General features: G+C 33.1%; 1 protein-coding gene across 1 annotated transcript; it reads right to left on the bottom strand.

Moving 5' to 3' along the window:
- Nucleotides 1-2,131: 2,131 nt before the first annotated feature.
- LOC123218069 (glycine-rich domain-containing protein 1-like) lies at nt 2,132-8,404 on the bottom strand. The gene is made up of 8 exons (XM_044639281.1): nt 8,115-8,404; nt 7,615-7,732; nt 7,278-7,532; nt 6,501-6,956; nt 5,409-5,947; nt 4,310-4,511; nt 3,499-3,654; nt 2,132-3,415 (listed from the first exon to the last, which is right to left on the bottom strand). Exons 1-8 carry the CDS (start codon nt 8,276-8,278, stop codon nt 2,330-2,332), a joined length of 2,976 nt encoding a protein of 991 aa, XP_044495216.1. The 5' UTR covers nt 8,279-8,404; the 3' UTR covers nt 2,132-2,329.
- Between the last annotated feature and the right edge of the window lie 8,587 nt (nt 8,405-16,991).

Here is a 16,991-nt window from a genome sequence, read left to right as displayed (position 1 = left end):
TAAAAAATAATATTTCCCCTTAAAGGTTTAGTTTTCAAACTCTGGTGTAATTATTGGCGGTCTCTCTCTCTTGAAGCTTCATTTCCCTCCCGTGATCTCTCTCCTCTCAATTGGATACCTGATTGACATCGAATGAAGTTGAGGAGATGAAGCTCTTCATCTAGAAAGATGATCGTTTTCTCAGAAAAAGACGTCTGGGAAAACAAAGAGCTTCGTCTCCCAATGAAGCTCTCAAACGAAGACAAAGCTCTCAAACAAAGGCTAAGATCTAGTCTTCATTCGGAAAGAGAATCGTTTTCCCAAAAGGATACGTCTAGGGAGATGAAGAGCTTCATCTCCCAATGAAGCTTTTTATCTTTCTACATGAGATCTTTATTGATCAATATTCCAAAGAAGGGGAGAGAGATAGTTGAAGTACGGTGATGCGTCAGAGAATCTCTGTCACTAGTGATGACATTGAATTTGACATCGGGGATTGAAAACTAAGTCCTAGGGGGAAATGCATTTTTTTTAAATTTGACCTAGGGGGCAAATTTTTAGTTTTTAGGGTTTTAGGAGGCAAGGAGATTATATTTTAATTTATTTTTAATATAACAGATGAAATGATGATTTTGCCTTTGAAATTAACAGACTTAACCCTCTATGGGTGAGTGTTTGAAATTTTCATAGTTAAAAGGGTAGAAACTTGAGAAAACAAAATACTTTGGGTGGGAATAAGTCATTTGGCTTAGATATAATTATATTTCTTTAAAATGATGCAAAAAGTTTCATGAATTTTTAATGAGAAACGAAATTATTTTAAATTGTGTCATGTTGTGTTCATCTTGGTTAGTACTCACAATGAATGGAAAATTATGAATTAGGGTCAAACTAAAATCTTTTGCATTTTGGGTTTTTGATTGATATGGTTGATGTAAATCAACTCTTACCTTTGGGCATGAGTGTGTATTTTATGAGAAAACCTCCCTTGTACTTGACGTGATAAAATAACTCATATATATGGATATCAGTATCTTACAATATATGATATACATTATATAATACGATACGATATGATACAGATAAAAAATAATACATACCATAAGGTGTATTGTAATTACGATCAGTAGATGTATTGTATGATATGATATAATATATATTATTAATATGAATCGTTACACTTTTTAGAGAAAATAATGATGTAGTAAGACTATATATAAACAATTTTAAAATTTAAAAATAATGACGTGTAATTATATTTTTTATTATTTTATTATTTTATTTCTTAAATATTGCATTATACGATACGATATTTGATATATGATATGTAAAATTATATTTTTAATATACGATACAATATACGATTTGATTATTATGCTCATATGTGTGGTAAATGAGACTAAGTGATAAATGAATGAAGGTAAATTCTAATGACTTTGTTGTGTGAAATATAAGAAATGTGCATTAATTATGTTATGGTTTTGAATTCATGTTTTGGTTTGGATTGTTCATATTTTTCTAAAACAATTAAAACCGAGTCACTGAGTTGTACTCATTAGTTTATTGTGATTTTTAGGTTAGCAAGAGGTTTGGTTTCGTTGTGGATTTGGCATTGGTTGACACCGTTACGTTGGTTCCTTTTATTGCTAGAATTCAAGACATTGAGATTTTTCCTTGTTAATTTTTACCTAAGTTTAACTTGAGTTTTGAAAAGAATTAGAAGTTAATGTATTATACAATACTATTTTGTGTTGGAATATGTTTTGGGGAGTGATTCCAAAAATATATAAGAATTCATAATCCCTAGCAAGTTTTCCAGATCATATCTCAGTCGCAGCAAATTTTGCCTTCAGTTGCAATTGAGTTGAGCCTATACAAAAATGAAATGGCACATGTAACTAACTCAAACTGAAACTCTTTACCCAGCCTAGAATTGAACAGCATACACTAAATCTTCTCCAGTATGGTTCGATTCATATATGTTTTCCCACCCCATTCTATTGTGGTATCTCATCTCTCTGATTGTCAACTGTCTGACAATTCCTTCATTCATTCTGACCACTTTCAAGAATAAATCACTCTTTAAATAATTGACCTACAATCTTTGTACGAGCGGGAGAAAAAGGAAAAAGTAATAGTCTAAATTCCAATGTGAAGAATAGAATGGATGTACTAACTTATTAACCGAAATTCGTCATTCATTTCACACCGCAGTTGAGAAACAGAATTCATTTATTTGATTAAATCTTAAATTCGGCTGGATAAGAACTGGATAAATAACTAACACGAGCCTTGATGGGTTCTGTTAAGATGTCTTTACTTCTTGCAGGCTTCCCAATATGAATAGAGATCAAGCAGCTACTGCCTCATTTGTGTAGATAGGTGTGTTGTTTAGCTGTTCATCTCCATCTCCACTCTTCATCATGTTTCCACAGCCCCCACCACAACCACCTCCACAGCCACTACTCTTCTTCATGTTTCCGTATTCCCCACCACAACCACCTCCACAGCCGCTGCCACAGCCACTACTCTTCTTCATGTTTCCGTATTCCCCACCACAATCACCTCCACAGCCGCTGCCACAGCCACTACTCTTCTTCATGTTTCCGTATTCTCCACCACAATCACCTCCACAGCCGCTGCCACAGCCACTACTCTTCTTCATGTTTCCGTATTCCCCACCACAACCACCTCCACAGCCGCTGCCACAGCCACTACTCTTCTTCATGTTTCCGTATTCCCCACCACAATCACCTCCACAGCCGCTGCCACAGCCACTACTCTTCTTCATGTTTCCGTATTCCCCACCACAATCACCTCCACAGCCGCTGCCACAGCCACTACTCTTCTTCATGTTTCCGTATTCTCCACCACAATCACCTCCACAGCCGCTGCCACAGCCACTACTCTTCTTCATGTTTCCGTATTCCCCACCACAACCACCTCCACAGCCGCTGCCACAGCCACTACTCTTCTTCATGTTTCCGTATTCCCCACCACAATCACCTCCACAGCCGCTGCCACAGCCACTACTCTTCTTCATGTTTCCGTATTCCCCACCACAATCACCTCCACAGCCGCTGCCACAGCCACTACTCTTCTTCATGTTTCCGTATTCCCCACCACAACCACCTCCACAGCCGCTGCCACAGCCACCTCCACAGCCACTACTGTTCACCATGCTTCCACACCCTCCACCACATCCACCAGTATGCTCATTATTAGCCTCATCCATGTTTAACTTTGCTTCAGTTTCAACAGACGTTGTCATGTTGGTTTGCACACCCTCATGGAGACCATTGACACACTCAGTTTCACAATTCACCACCAAATTTTCATTATTAGTTAGGAAATCATCAAATCCTCTCTTCTTCAGAGTATTATAAAGTATAAAAGCTGATATGATTGCAGGCAACACAAACCATTCTTCCTTTACCTACATTATTTTAAACGAAAACACGAACTGCTGTTAAATGAATTCTTCTTTAAAATTTTATAAATAACACGTTTAGATTTTACCTTGATGACTCCAGTTTTCAGCTCAAGCAATGCAATTGCTTTGCCATATGGATCTTCCGCAGAAAATTCAACTGCAGTCAAAAAATCTTCTTCAGTTCTCTTCTTCTCAGAATATTTAGGTTCATAGTCCAGCTTTCTACCCTGGAAAAATTTTATCTGTTTCAAAGAAGATAAAACCAGTCAAAAAGGTTTAAAGTCTTGGATGGAAGATCCACAATAAGCATACAAGTAAGAGCAACCGTGCAACAAAGCAAAGTGATAAATGAATTGACAGTTAGCAAAATTGGTAGAATACTAGAACTTCGAGAGAGAAGGTTTAGATTCGAGCCCTGGAGATTAACCATCCAACCAATCTGGATCGGGATCCCCAGGTATGGAAAAAATAAATAAATAAAAGTAACTCCAACCGACAAGAATGCATATAACAAAAGCTTGACTATCATATACCTTTTCATAAGAGATCAAAACTTAGCCGGTTAAAATAAAAACAATGAACAAAATAATGTGATTTAGCTCACATTTAACAGAGCCTTGCATGATTTCAAGAATGATCAAGGATGGTGAGTAAGCAAACTTTATAAGTACAAACTTATTTATCAAATGATACCATTTTGTCGTTTCTAATAAGCCTCTTAAATATATAGTGATCAAAAGTTCAGATTATTACTGCACAATCAAAATATTTGATATGTCAAGGAGATGATCTTGGCAAAAAGGCAACTATCAATGAAGAGTGAACTTCTAAAAAGTTAAAAAGAGCACAAAATGATGAGGCAAAGAGGAGAGAAAGAGAGATATGATCCATACACACCATTCTCCTGCCTCTGAGCTCAAGGATATGATGATATTCTTCACTGGATTTCTTTTTAAGCTGAAGACAGCTGAGAGAATCCATAAAAGACCACCCATTCTCAACCATCTCTGCAAGAGTATGTGTTTCCCCTGACTCTGTGATGCTGATGACTTGCTTTCTTCCAGTGCAGCTATCTTTTGCCTTCTCGATCTTGGTGTCCCTTAAATGCAACCAATGCCAGCAAACAGTAGGCTTCAGATCATCACATGAATGCCATAAAATGATGAAAAAATGAATGGTAAATGTAAATAGTGGGAAAACAGCTTCTCATGAATTTGACTATAACAGAAATAAATCTCTCGATCTAGGAACTATATTAATATCCCGGTAATATTAACTAATATATTCTTAAGTTAATAACAGTCTACAGAACTTTCAACCCTGTTAGATTAAAAAAAAAAATGATCAATTCTCAGTGGATGTATGGATCTGAAAACCATAAGATCCTTGAGGGAGAGTTCTTTCACAATTTTTAATAATTTTCAGTGGATGATGTAAAACTTTATATATTAGTAAATTTCAGAAGCAAGAGATAATATGGTGGAACAAACAAATTGAATACTCCAAGTGCAACTCGCAACCTGCATTGGGCTGTATATATACACTACACATTTGATGTCCACTAAGAATTTACCTTTGAAATATCTATAATACCTCTTTTTTGTATTCAGGGCTTCTCAAGAAGCAATTCAGTAAATGCTAATAATTCCAAATTGATTAGAGCCATAATACTCTCTCAAATTTTGTCCTATATTTTTTATCCTAAAGCAATTTGCCAACTGAGTTGACACTAATTTAAATGATGAGATGCTTTCATTAGTAATAAGAAATTGGCATATCAATTGCTACGTCAACTAGATAAAATTTGGGAATATTATTTGCTTGATTAATAATAATAACATGGTCATGATTCAACAGACTTGGATTTAATCATGCGACAAAACCACATGCACAAAGAACCTACAAATGTATGTGAAGATCCATAGATCATACTCAAAGACCAGGAAGGTCATATTAACAAACTTTCTAGCATAAAATGAATGATGAGTAGGCATACCTCATATGAAGTCTGATCACCTCAGAGTTAGTCTCATCAATGACACAGGCCCAGCTCTTTGGATGCTGAACCCTTCCAGTAATAGGGAAAAAGCAAGAACTCTTCGATAATGGCCTGGAACGAACCATGTGAAGCACATGAGGTGCCAGGGTTGGGAGAGTGAATGAGACAGAAATACGCAGACTGACTGGCTTTGAGCTCATGGTTCCAGAACTGGGCATTAGGTCAAACCATTTCTCCACTCCAAGTTTAGATACTGGATCCAGGAAGTTTTGCAGAGAGAGTGAAGTAGTACCCATAGTTTTTGATGCCCCTACTACAGGTAACTTAGAAGTTGAATGTGATGCAAGTTCGAACAAAAGTTCTCCTGTAGGTTCACACTGGAAAGAAGCAACTTGTTTCACCCCAGACTGAGACAAAATAGTGAGTTTCCGCTTGACATTAAAGAAAGCATCAGGCTGTGATTTGCTAAACAAAACAAAAAGGCTTCCCTTGTGACCCTCGGGTAAGTTTTTGACCGCAACAATCTCCAGAAGGACCTGACAATGGTATGGAGAGCATTATAGGAAGATCTTCAATGATTGAAAGCTAGCAATAATATTGATTCAGGTTGCATATGCTCATTCATTGATGCCTATAACGTATAAGCGGTATACTGTTTCCACCAAATTATATTTCTGACCAGCAAAGAGATTCTGCATTCTATTAATATAGACCTTCTTCAAAAAGATGATTGAGATTTCAACTTAAATATACCACAGTTAAAGCTACCTTGTTTTCAATTTAATCATGATGCTGTCCTCACTGACAACAAAAAATTGTTTTAAGCATATATATCTTCTTGTAGGAAGAACGTTCTACTAGGATACTACAATTCCCTGAAGCAACTTGTAATGAAGTAGCTTCTGAAATGTGGGTCATGAAACTATACATGTTAACCTTTGAAGTTTAAGATGGCTAGATATTGATGTCCATTTTCCAGGGTGATAATACAACAAAGGCAAGAGAAAATACTGACGTGTTTTTGAGCATGCAGCGATATAAATATAAGGATGAGTTATTAGAGAGATTGTAAAGGTGATCAGAAACTACCTCCATGACCTTCACCTCTGGAAGATTGATTATCTTCTTGTACGCTTTTGATGGAATTACCTCCATGTTGACAGTGTTAGATGAGAAGGGAACTGTTGTGAGTGCAGAAGGGGCAACACCTCTATACATTGCCCCCGCTTTCCAATACGTTAAACCATATGTCTCTTCCCACTGCTTAGTAGTTCCAGAAAACCCAGTATCAAGCTTCTTCCCTTTAGTTCTATCTTGGTCCATGTCATCATGCTCCAATACCTTGCCAAGCACTGCACTCACATCCATACAGTACGAAACAGGATGCAACTGGTGCGTATGCCAAATAAGATCAATGTCATAAGTTGGAACACAAAAGTGTCTGATTGATCTCTCCTTGTTTCTCTTAATAAGATACAGAAATCCCTTATATCTGGCCACTGCTTCTTCAAGAAAGATATCATTATTCACATGGGATCTGGATACCTGATACAAACAAGAGTAAGGAAAAAAAAAAAAAAGAGAGAGAAAGAAAAAGGAAGTGATGATTTGGAAGACAGAAATAAAAACGTTGAGTATGTTTTTGTATCAGGAGCAAATAATGTCAAAGGAAATAGAAAATGTTAAGAAAATCAGGTGCCAATAGTATATAGGAAGTCGGATGCACTTGCATGATAACGCTAACAATATTTATTCATGTAAATCTATAAACAAAAGTGGCAAAACAGTAGGATTTCAGCAAAATTTTATTGAAAACTAATCAGAGTAAACTCAAACATCGTGGCTTAAGAAGTAGCACCCATTTACCTGATAAAAGAAAGGCCTCTGTCTACTGACAGCTGAAAATAGATCATATTTTGTGTACTTTTCAAGTCTGGAAAGTTCAGGTGAGGAATCCCCCAAGAATGCTTTTGTCAAGTCCAAGTCATAGGGCTCATCTGGATACAGCCTATTCCACAATTCTTCAGTTCCTTTCTTACAACTACCTTGAATGGAAGATACAACATTGAAGTTGTCAAGGATCCTCCCATATAGCTCCTCACAATCAGTTTTGTACCTTACCTGAAAAAAAGAGCCAAGAAGACTGCTTAATGCCCAACATTACCTAGCAAAGAAACGTGCATGATCCAGTCAAAATACTTACAGGATTGAGTCTGTGACAGTGCCAAATCCATTCACAATCAAGAGGAACAACAAGAAAACCTTCAGAAATTTGTGATTCAGAGTGTTTGGCAAGCAATGGAAGCCAACAGGCATTGTACCTGAAATTAGCATTGCCAAAATTCGAATTTAAAAATAATTGATTTGATAGGCATATAAGAAGAGAATCCATTAAACAAGCCTTTTTAATTTACCGAAGCTTTCATAGTAATGAAATAACCAAAATCTATACAGTTGATATTGAGGATTAAAACCAAAACCAGTAGAAAGTTTCATCCACAATGCCATTTTAGATGTATGAACCAGTAATACGAGAATTTTCACAGTAATCATTTTCATATACCAAGAGATGCATCATGTACATCAACAGCCAGTTCTACAAAGAATAAAACAGAATAAAATTGATTTTATGGTTGTGACCGTCTACGGTTCCAAACAACGAATAAGCAATTTAACAAACTAATCAAATTGTAGAGTGATTACCGATAAATGGCCCTCTGGAGGGCAGGGCCTTCATAGAGGCAACGGTTCTTATCAACAGCAGCGAGAAACTGAAGCTGGCGTTTGGCTGCAGCCACAAGATCTACACTTATCCCAATCTTTTGCGCTTCAAGCCACTCTAACTCTTGTTGCTTCTCCATCTCCATGACTCACCGAAGAGACAATCTGATTTATCAATTCAAAGATTATCAAGTTCATCATACATATATATATATTCAGTCTTTGGAATCAAGTTATTAGCCATTTAGTCTTGGAAATTAGGTACTAGTTTTTACGTGAAGCAAAAGAAGACCAATATTTCGGTACCATTTGTCCACTCATTAATCAGTAAAATAAAGAAAGAATTTACAAAATCAGACGTTTATAGATGGAAATTAAAAATGCTGATAAGAGAAAAAATCTAACGATTGTTGCGATGAAAATGACAAGTCAACCAGAGAAAGAGAAAAGAAAATCCTTTCTTCAATCGTGCCTGGTGAGAAAATTCTAAACGAGGAAAAGTCAAAACATAAAAATGGATATAATTTTCCCGCAGAGAGAGAGAGCAACCAATAACATCATGATAAAAAAGTGGTAAAAAGACAAATACCAGAAAGTGCTGAATGCAAAGTGAATGCCACTACTGTTGAATCGTGGGTATTTATAGCTGATGTCTGATTTGTGCAATTACTAGCTTGCCCTCAAATAATAATAACTTAAAGCGTGTGTTAATCTTTTACCACAAAAAAACTGTGTATTAATTTGTAAATTAATGATGTGGAGTAGATAAAGTACGGTTAGTACATAACTTATGCGCAGTACAGAATAAAAACAGTTGGTAGTACATTATTGGCCTAAAAACTTATCCCGGACCCAAGGTTTAGCCGACGTGTAAAGTGATTTTTAAATTTTAAAAATTTAAATACTTATCTATTATCTAAATTTTATTAATATTTGTTATAAATTACAAAGATAAAAATATTATTCAATTAGTAATACTAAAAAAAAAATTTTATTCTCATTTCTTATTCTAATTTTAAAAACTAATCATTTTCTTTTTAATCACGTATTTTTCAATTAAAAAAATAGTAACTTCCCTTCCTCTTTCTTGTATTAGAGTTTTATCTTTTTTTAGTTTTTTAATTTCTCAATTACCCTCAAATTTTTTAAAAATTTTGTTTCACCCCAATGGTTTGTACATCCTTTTTCAACGACCAAACTCCTCCATATTAGATTACCTTCTTTGTTTGAGATTACGTTGACATTAACCTTACTTTCACTCCAACGCTTAAGCTTCTTTCTAATGAAAAAGTCACAGCAACACAACAACATGATTTCCTCTTGTTTCGTTGTTGTCATACCTCTTTTCGTCATTGACAACACAACTATATAAAGAGTGTTTCATGTCATTGTCATCCCCCTGTTTCGTCATGCCTCTCTTCATTGTGAAGAAAATCTTTCTTTACAATTCCAAAGATTTTCTAATGCAAAAAGAGAACATCAAAGAAGATGTTGATCTGTACAAAAAAAAAGTATCAGAGGAAATAAGTGATAATAACAGAGATAGAAAAGAATGTCGATAGAGATAGTGAAAAAAAGATAAAACTCTAGGATGAAATGTTAAGTTTTCAAAACTTTAAAATTTTATTTTTTAAATATTATTAGTTAAATAAACAATCATACTTTAAAACTAACAAATTTTTTTAATTTTATAGTTAATGGGTGTATTTGAGTTTTGAAACTTATTTGTTGTCACTTTAAAAAACTAAACATTGGGTGGGAATAAGTTTTTTGCCTACATAATTTATGCGCCGTACGAAACAATATCAGGCGTCAGGACATGACTTATGTGCCGTACCAAGACATACTCATCAATTTCGCGTGAATTCATTATCTTTTATAAAGAATTTCGGAAAATTAATTAAAATAGTTTAGAAAATTTTCATCCAGGGAAATTATAGAAAATGCCCAAAATACCCTCCCACTAAGCAAAAATATTCAAAGTCACTATTTTCAAGTAAAAATGTCCAAATTTACTATTTCTAAGCAAAAATACCCATGAATTTTTCTAAAATACCAAAATTACCATTTCTCTCATTTATATAAACCTTCCTCACTCACTAAGAGGGGTTAAATAAAATTTTATTAAAATTAGGGGGTATTTTGATATTAAACATTATAAGGGCATTTGATATTTCTTTATTTCATAACTTTTTCTAAAATGTCAAAATTACCCTTCCCCTCATCTATATAAACTCTCCTCACTCATTTTTATTACACACACTTCTCATATCACTCAAACACTCACTCTCATTCTCATTTTTATTTAAGATCAATTAGTAGAGTTTCGTTCAAACGGAAGAAGGTCGTATTTTTAAATTCGATTCGAAAAAAGACTATTTATCAAAAAAAGGTATTTATACCAATCTTAGCCTAAAAACTTAATTTTATTTATTAAGTTTAGTTTATATGTCATAATATAAGGGTTAAAGGCAATGTTAGACAAATATAGGGGGTTAAATGTAATTTTAGATAAATATGGATTTTTTTTTATATTATACAATATATAAATGATTTATATAATATGTTAAGAATAGATAGGTATTGTTTTGATACAAGACAACATACAAGGGTGTTAAATAAAGAAAAAGATAATTGAGAGGTCAAATGAAATGTTATTAAAATTGGAGGGCATTTTGATAGTAAACATTGTAGGAGCATTATAAATGAAATTTTAGGTTTTTTCGAATTTCACCGTTTTATGATATATCAACTCGTGTTTTCCAGATTTTTGAAGAATTTATCGATTGTTGTCATTCTAGGATATTTCAACTTTTAGAATTTGAATTTTAATTCCGTTTTTTCGAATTTCACCGTTTTATGATATATCGACTCATGTTTTCTAGATTTTTGATGAATTTTTCGATTGTTATCATTCTAGGGTATTTCAACTTTTAAAATTCGAATTTCAGTTCTATTTTTTTGAAAATCACCGTTTTATGATATATCAACTCGTATTTATCAGATTTCTAAAGAAATTTTTTATTGTTGCCATTTTAGGGTATTTCAACTTTTAGAATTCGAATTTCAGTTCCGTTTTTTCGAATTTTACCGTTTTAAGATATATCGACTCATATTTTCTAGATTTTTGATGAATTTTTTTATTGTTGCCATTCTAGGGTATTTCAATTTTTAGAATTCGAATTTCAGTTCTATTTTTTCTAAAATCACTGTTTTATGATATATCGACTCGTATTTTCCAAATTTCTAAAGAAATTTTTGATTGTTGCCATTCTAGGGTATTTCAACTTTTAGAATTCGAATTTTAGTTCCATTTTTTTGAATTTCATCGTTTTAGGATATATCGACTCGTATTTTCTAGATTTTTGATGAATTTTTTTATTGTTACCATTCTAGGGTATTTCAATTTTTAGAATTCGAATTTTAGTTCTATTTTTTCGAAAATCACCGTTTTATGATATATCGAGTCGTATTTTTCAGATTTCTAAAGAAATTTTGGATTGTTGCCATTCTAGGGTATTTCAACTTTTAGAATTCGAATTTCAGTTTTATTTTTTCGAATTTCACTGTTTTAGGATATATCAACTCGTATTTTCTATATTTTTGATGAATTTTTCGATTGTTATCATTCTAGGGTATTTCAACTTTTAGAATTCGAATTTCAGTTCTATTTTTTTGAAAATCACCGTTTTATAATATATCGACTCGTATTTTCCAGATATCTGAAAATTTTTTTGATTATTGACATTTTAAAGTATTTCAAAGTATAAAATTTGAATATCTATTTGAAATTATAGATATTATAAAAACATTTTAAATGGAACGTTAAGAACAGATAGATGCATTTTGATATAAGATAACATACGAGGGTGTTATATAAATTGTTAAATAATTATAGGGGGTTAAATAAAATATTAAAAAAATATAAGGAGTTTTTTTTTTATATTAATAATTGTACGACTATTTTACATAGTTATTACAGATTTTTTTATTATAAATGAATAATTATTTTCAAAAACTTGTCATTGCAGGATTGATAATTAAAATAGATGGTTATGTATCGGTTCGTTATCAAGGAGAATGGATTCAAGGTGGCAACAACACAATGAAATATGTTGGAGGAGCCAAACAATTGATGAAAATCCCTTATGGAACAACATTCGAGGGATTTATTGAGCTTTTGAAGGAGTCTTGCGGTATTGATCCATTGAAAAACTACCTTCAACTATCAATAAAGCCAAGAAAAATTGAGCTCGACTGCCCCGTACAGATCCAAAATAATGAAGATGTCCAAGGACTTATTGATATGTCCTAGTACTTACAGGAATGTATTATTGTTTTTGTTACATGTACCACAATTGAAGGGCAGAAGGAAGAAGATGAAGAAGAAAATAGTGGGGTTAAAAAAGAATACGATTTGGAAAACTTGACTGATTTCAATAATGACCTGTTGTACATTGCAAACTCATGGGCTCATAGAGAAAAAGATAAAGTTCCCGACTGGGGTGACTTTGATGGAAATGATTTGCCCGATATTCCTTCGGAAGATGTAAAGCCTAAGTATATGACATCAGTTACCGAGGGTATGAATAGTTTACAGCTTGAAGATCCTATTTCAGGTGGTGGAAATTATTTTGGGCCATTTTTTGACAATGCCCTCATTGATCCATTTAGGTTGCTTCCTGATTTTCCTCTACAGCCATCAACATCATCAGGTGATTTCAGATCGATCCGAGAGGAGAATGGTGTAAAGGTTGGTGATATTTTCCATAATAAAGTTCAATTGAAAGACGTTGTGAAACAATTCGCCTTACTTAAAAGATTTCAATTCAATGTAAAAAAGTCTGATAAAAAATGATGGGAAATTAAGTGCAAGGTTGAAAATTGTAAGTGGTATATACATATAACCAAGTCCACAGTTGGTGACTTGTGGGGGATCAACTTTATAAATCCTACCCACACATGTTCAATTGATCAAATCATGTCACATCATAGATAAGCTGGGGCCGAGCTTTAGGTTAATTAATGAGATCAAAGTTTGTGATGATTGTTCGCATTTATCGTTATTAATTAACATTGCTGAGTCATTTAATGCCCTTGTCAGACATGCACGAGGCCTACCTATCACAATGCTCCTGGAGTTCATTCGTGGTACCATGGAACGATGGTTTACGAGAGAAAAAACCATGCAAGTAAGTATCAAATCGTTATTAATTAAATGTTTTTTCTCGTGTACTTTTTCCTCTTAGTTTTGGATATTACCAAATGTGTTGCTAATATTTTTTCAAATTATAGACGAATGTCCTAACTTTGTCACCCCTTGGGCAGAGAAGAAGATCAATAGTCGTCTATCAATGTTTGCACGTTTGGAGATTTAGCTGATTACACAGACTCGGTATCAGGTTATCAGTTTTGATGGATTCATGGGTATTATAGACTTCGGTGAAATGTCTTGCACATGTAGAAAGTTTCAGCTTTCACGTATTCCGTGCAAGCATGCCATCACCGTTGCATGACATATGAGGCTCACGAATGTCAATGCATGGGTTCATCCATTCTTTCGGACCGATATATACAATGTAATATATCAGGAACCTATCAATCCTCTTGGAAATCAATCTGATTGGTTGCACTCACCAAAAGGAATGGTTATTCTGCCCCCCTCCTTGATAGTCGTCGTCCGGGTTATCCCTCCAACAGAAATCGATGTCCTTCGCAGCCCGCAGCGTTCATCTAAAAAAGGCAAAGGGACAAGATCTTGACATTCGGTGGAATCAGTTTTGTTAGATATATGATTCATCATTGTTGTACTTCAGTTATATGTAACCGATGTATTTTTATTATTGTTTCAAATGTGTAATTGTATTGATATGTGATATAATAACTTTAGTACAAATTATTTCTTCATTTTATATTTGTTAGAATGAGTTGTTTGAGTATTTCTTTATTTCATCTAACATTTGATAGTAAAGAAATAGAAAACAATAAAAAAAAAATCAAATAAAGTACATCATACCCATTCGCACATAAAGTACATCATCCCCTCACTCTCACTCTCATTACATACATTTTTTATATCACTTAAATACTTACTTCCACTCTCATTTTTATTTAATATTAATTACTATGGGTTAATTCAGAAAGAATAAATTCATATTTTTGAATTCGAATCGAAAAAATCAATTCGTGAAAACTATATTGAAAATAACATGTTATGAATAAATAAATATATTGAAATACCTTAGAATGTCAATAATAAAAAAATTACTCAAAAATCTAAAAAACAGATCCAAATTTATAAAACTGCACGTTCAAATAGCTTATGAACGAGAAAACCAAAAAATCGATTAAAAATTTCGTAATTACATCGTAAAACGTATCTGAAAAAGCACATCATAATTACAAATATTAAATTTGAAAATGTCATATGAAAAAAGTCTAGTCCAATCACAAACAAACTCAAAATCATAAAAACCGAAAATTCTAAATTTGATAAAATAATAAAACTGCATAATACATATTGAAACAGTTTTATTTTGGCCTTCAAATTCGATGCAATCGACAAAGCTATGGCCATTCAAAGTCTCGTTTCGAGCTCCAAATTTGGTTATCGTTATAGAGCTTGAAATGAGCTTCGCGTTGATATATTACAGGCCCTGTAACTCCTCTCGGATCAAAAGTTATAGCCATTCAAAGTCTGTCTCATATAAACCCTATAGTTTTAAAAAATTTAATTTCCACCCAACCCACGGTTTTCAAGGCTTGCCCACTGTTCAGTGTAAAATTTCACATGGACCCCCGTAGATTTCCCCTTGTTCCCCTTCCCCTTAAAATTTTGAAAACGTTAAATTTTCCCCCCATCCCACAACAACGTCGCAACAGCCCACTGTCACATGGCAAATTTTAAAAACGTCCACAGTGGAATGAGGACTCTCACACAACTCCCTAATATTTTGAAAACACTAATTAAGCCCCCTAACCTACTATCAACAGTGGAAGAAATCGTCCGACAGTGGGAAACACTATTCCCACTGTCAGACTGTCGAACATTTCAGAAGGGATTTTCAGCCAAAATTCGTCGTTTCGGCCTCCAATTTCAACACAAATCAAATCTACATAGGCTATAACACAAAACCTCTCAACGAAATCAACCAAGAATCAAAACATTTTAAGCATAGTTCAAAATCGAAACCCTAAAGTTTCAAACCGTAAAATCTCACTCAAATCTCAATAATATGAACAATAACTTGATTCAAACAAGTTGACGGAAGATATGCTAACGTTTTGTGCCATTTTCGGTCGTTGAAAACGATGAAAATCACTAGAAATCAGGCTGACAGTGGGATAGGGGAAAATTTCGAATTTCCCCTATTTTTGAACAGTAAACTTACAGTGGGGACAGAGGGAATTTGTTGTGTTTATATATGGGCAATTTCAACATTTCACAAGAGTTAGACATTTTTGCTTTAATCTGAATTTTTTGGGCAATTTTACTTAAACCCCCTTACTTTTGCCTATTTTTTATAATTTCCCTTTTCATCCAAACCTTTTTTCTTTTTCATAAATCTTTAGTGATTTTATTTTTTAAAATAAATTTAATTTTTATTTTATTATTTTATATTTGGTACGATTTTTATTAGATAATTTTTTTCTTTTGTATCATTACATAGAGTATATAAATTAATTTTAAATTAATTTTTGTATACTTATTGATATTTACGAATTAAAAACAGATTAATTTCTGATATAAAAGTTGATATTTATAAATCATAACAAAATAAAAAACATAACTACACAGAGTATGTATAGGTGCAAAAAAGTGTTGTGGATGCGTGCAGATGTGAAAAGATATACACAAATACGAAAAGATATAAACATGTGTGAAAGGATGTATAAGGGGTATGTGCGATATATGCGATATTATATATAATATATAATATATAAATATTATATTATATAATATATATAAAATATAATATAATAATATAATATATATAAAATATAATATAATAATATATATATATATATATATATATATATATATATATATATATATATATATATATATATATATATATATATATATATATTATGTTATGTAACTATATATATCGTTTTCACCCTTTTATATCCACACGTACTCAGTGTAGTTATATTCATGATTTTAATAACTGAATCGGACTGACTAGTGGAATCGGACAAACTGTGAATTGGTGGTTTAAGCAATTTTGTTTTATAAAAAAATTGCTTTTACTTAAAATTCGAATTGAACTGCGGTTGGACCGACGATTATCTCTGGTTCAAGGTTTCAACCGGTTCATCTTTGGTTTGCTTCAATGGAAACATGAAATGGAATGTGCAAAATTTATGGAAAATTTTCCAGTGCACAAAACCCAACTTACCCAGTAACCTTAAATAACTAAACCAATTCACATTCTTCGCAGAATTCAGCCTTAAATTAAACGCATCCAGTTGATTCAAAATTCTTGCATTCAATTCAATTGGAACTTGAGAACTATTGACAAAAAATCTTATATCCAGCCGACGAAAACCGTTTGCCTCTTCTTATTGAAGTGTCGATAACCTCACTGTCACATGCATGGATGACTTCTAACAATAATGACGACGACGACTTCTATTGATAATAGTGATGATTTCTATGGGAGATTCTTAATGTTGATTAATTGAATATAATATAAATTTGTATTTTGATTTTTGGGTATTTTATTTTCAATATTTTAACATGTAAAGTGCTTTGAGAGTTAAGAGTGTTGTTTTTTTACTGGTAGTGTATTCATTGAATGTATATGTGTGAATTGTGTTACAACTGGGGTGGTGCATTTTGTTAAGGATTAGTCC

The sequence above is a fragment of the Mangifera indica genome, chromosome 1 (assembly GCF_011075055.1).
Source record: "Mangifera indica cultivar Alphonso chromosome 1, CATAS_Mindica_2.1, whole genome shotgun sequence".
In the NCBI taxonomy this organism is placed as follows: Eukaryota; Viridiplantae; Streptophyta; class Magnoliopsida; order Sapindales; family Anacardiaceae; genus Mangifera; species Mangifera indica.
The sequence above is the reverse complement of the archived record's forward strand: the minus strand, read 5'-3'. Positions and strand labels throughout refer to the sequence as shown.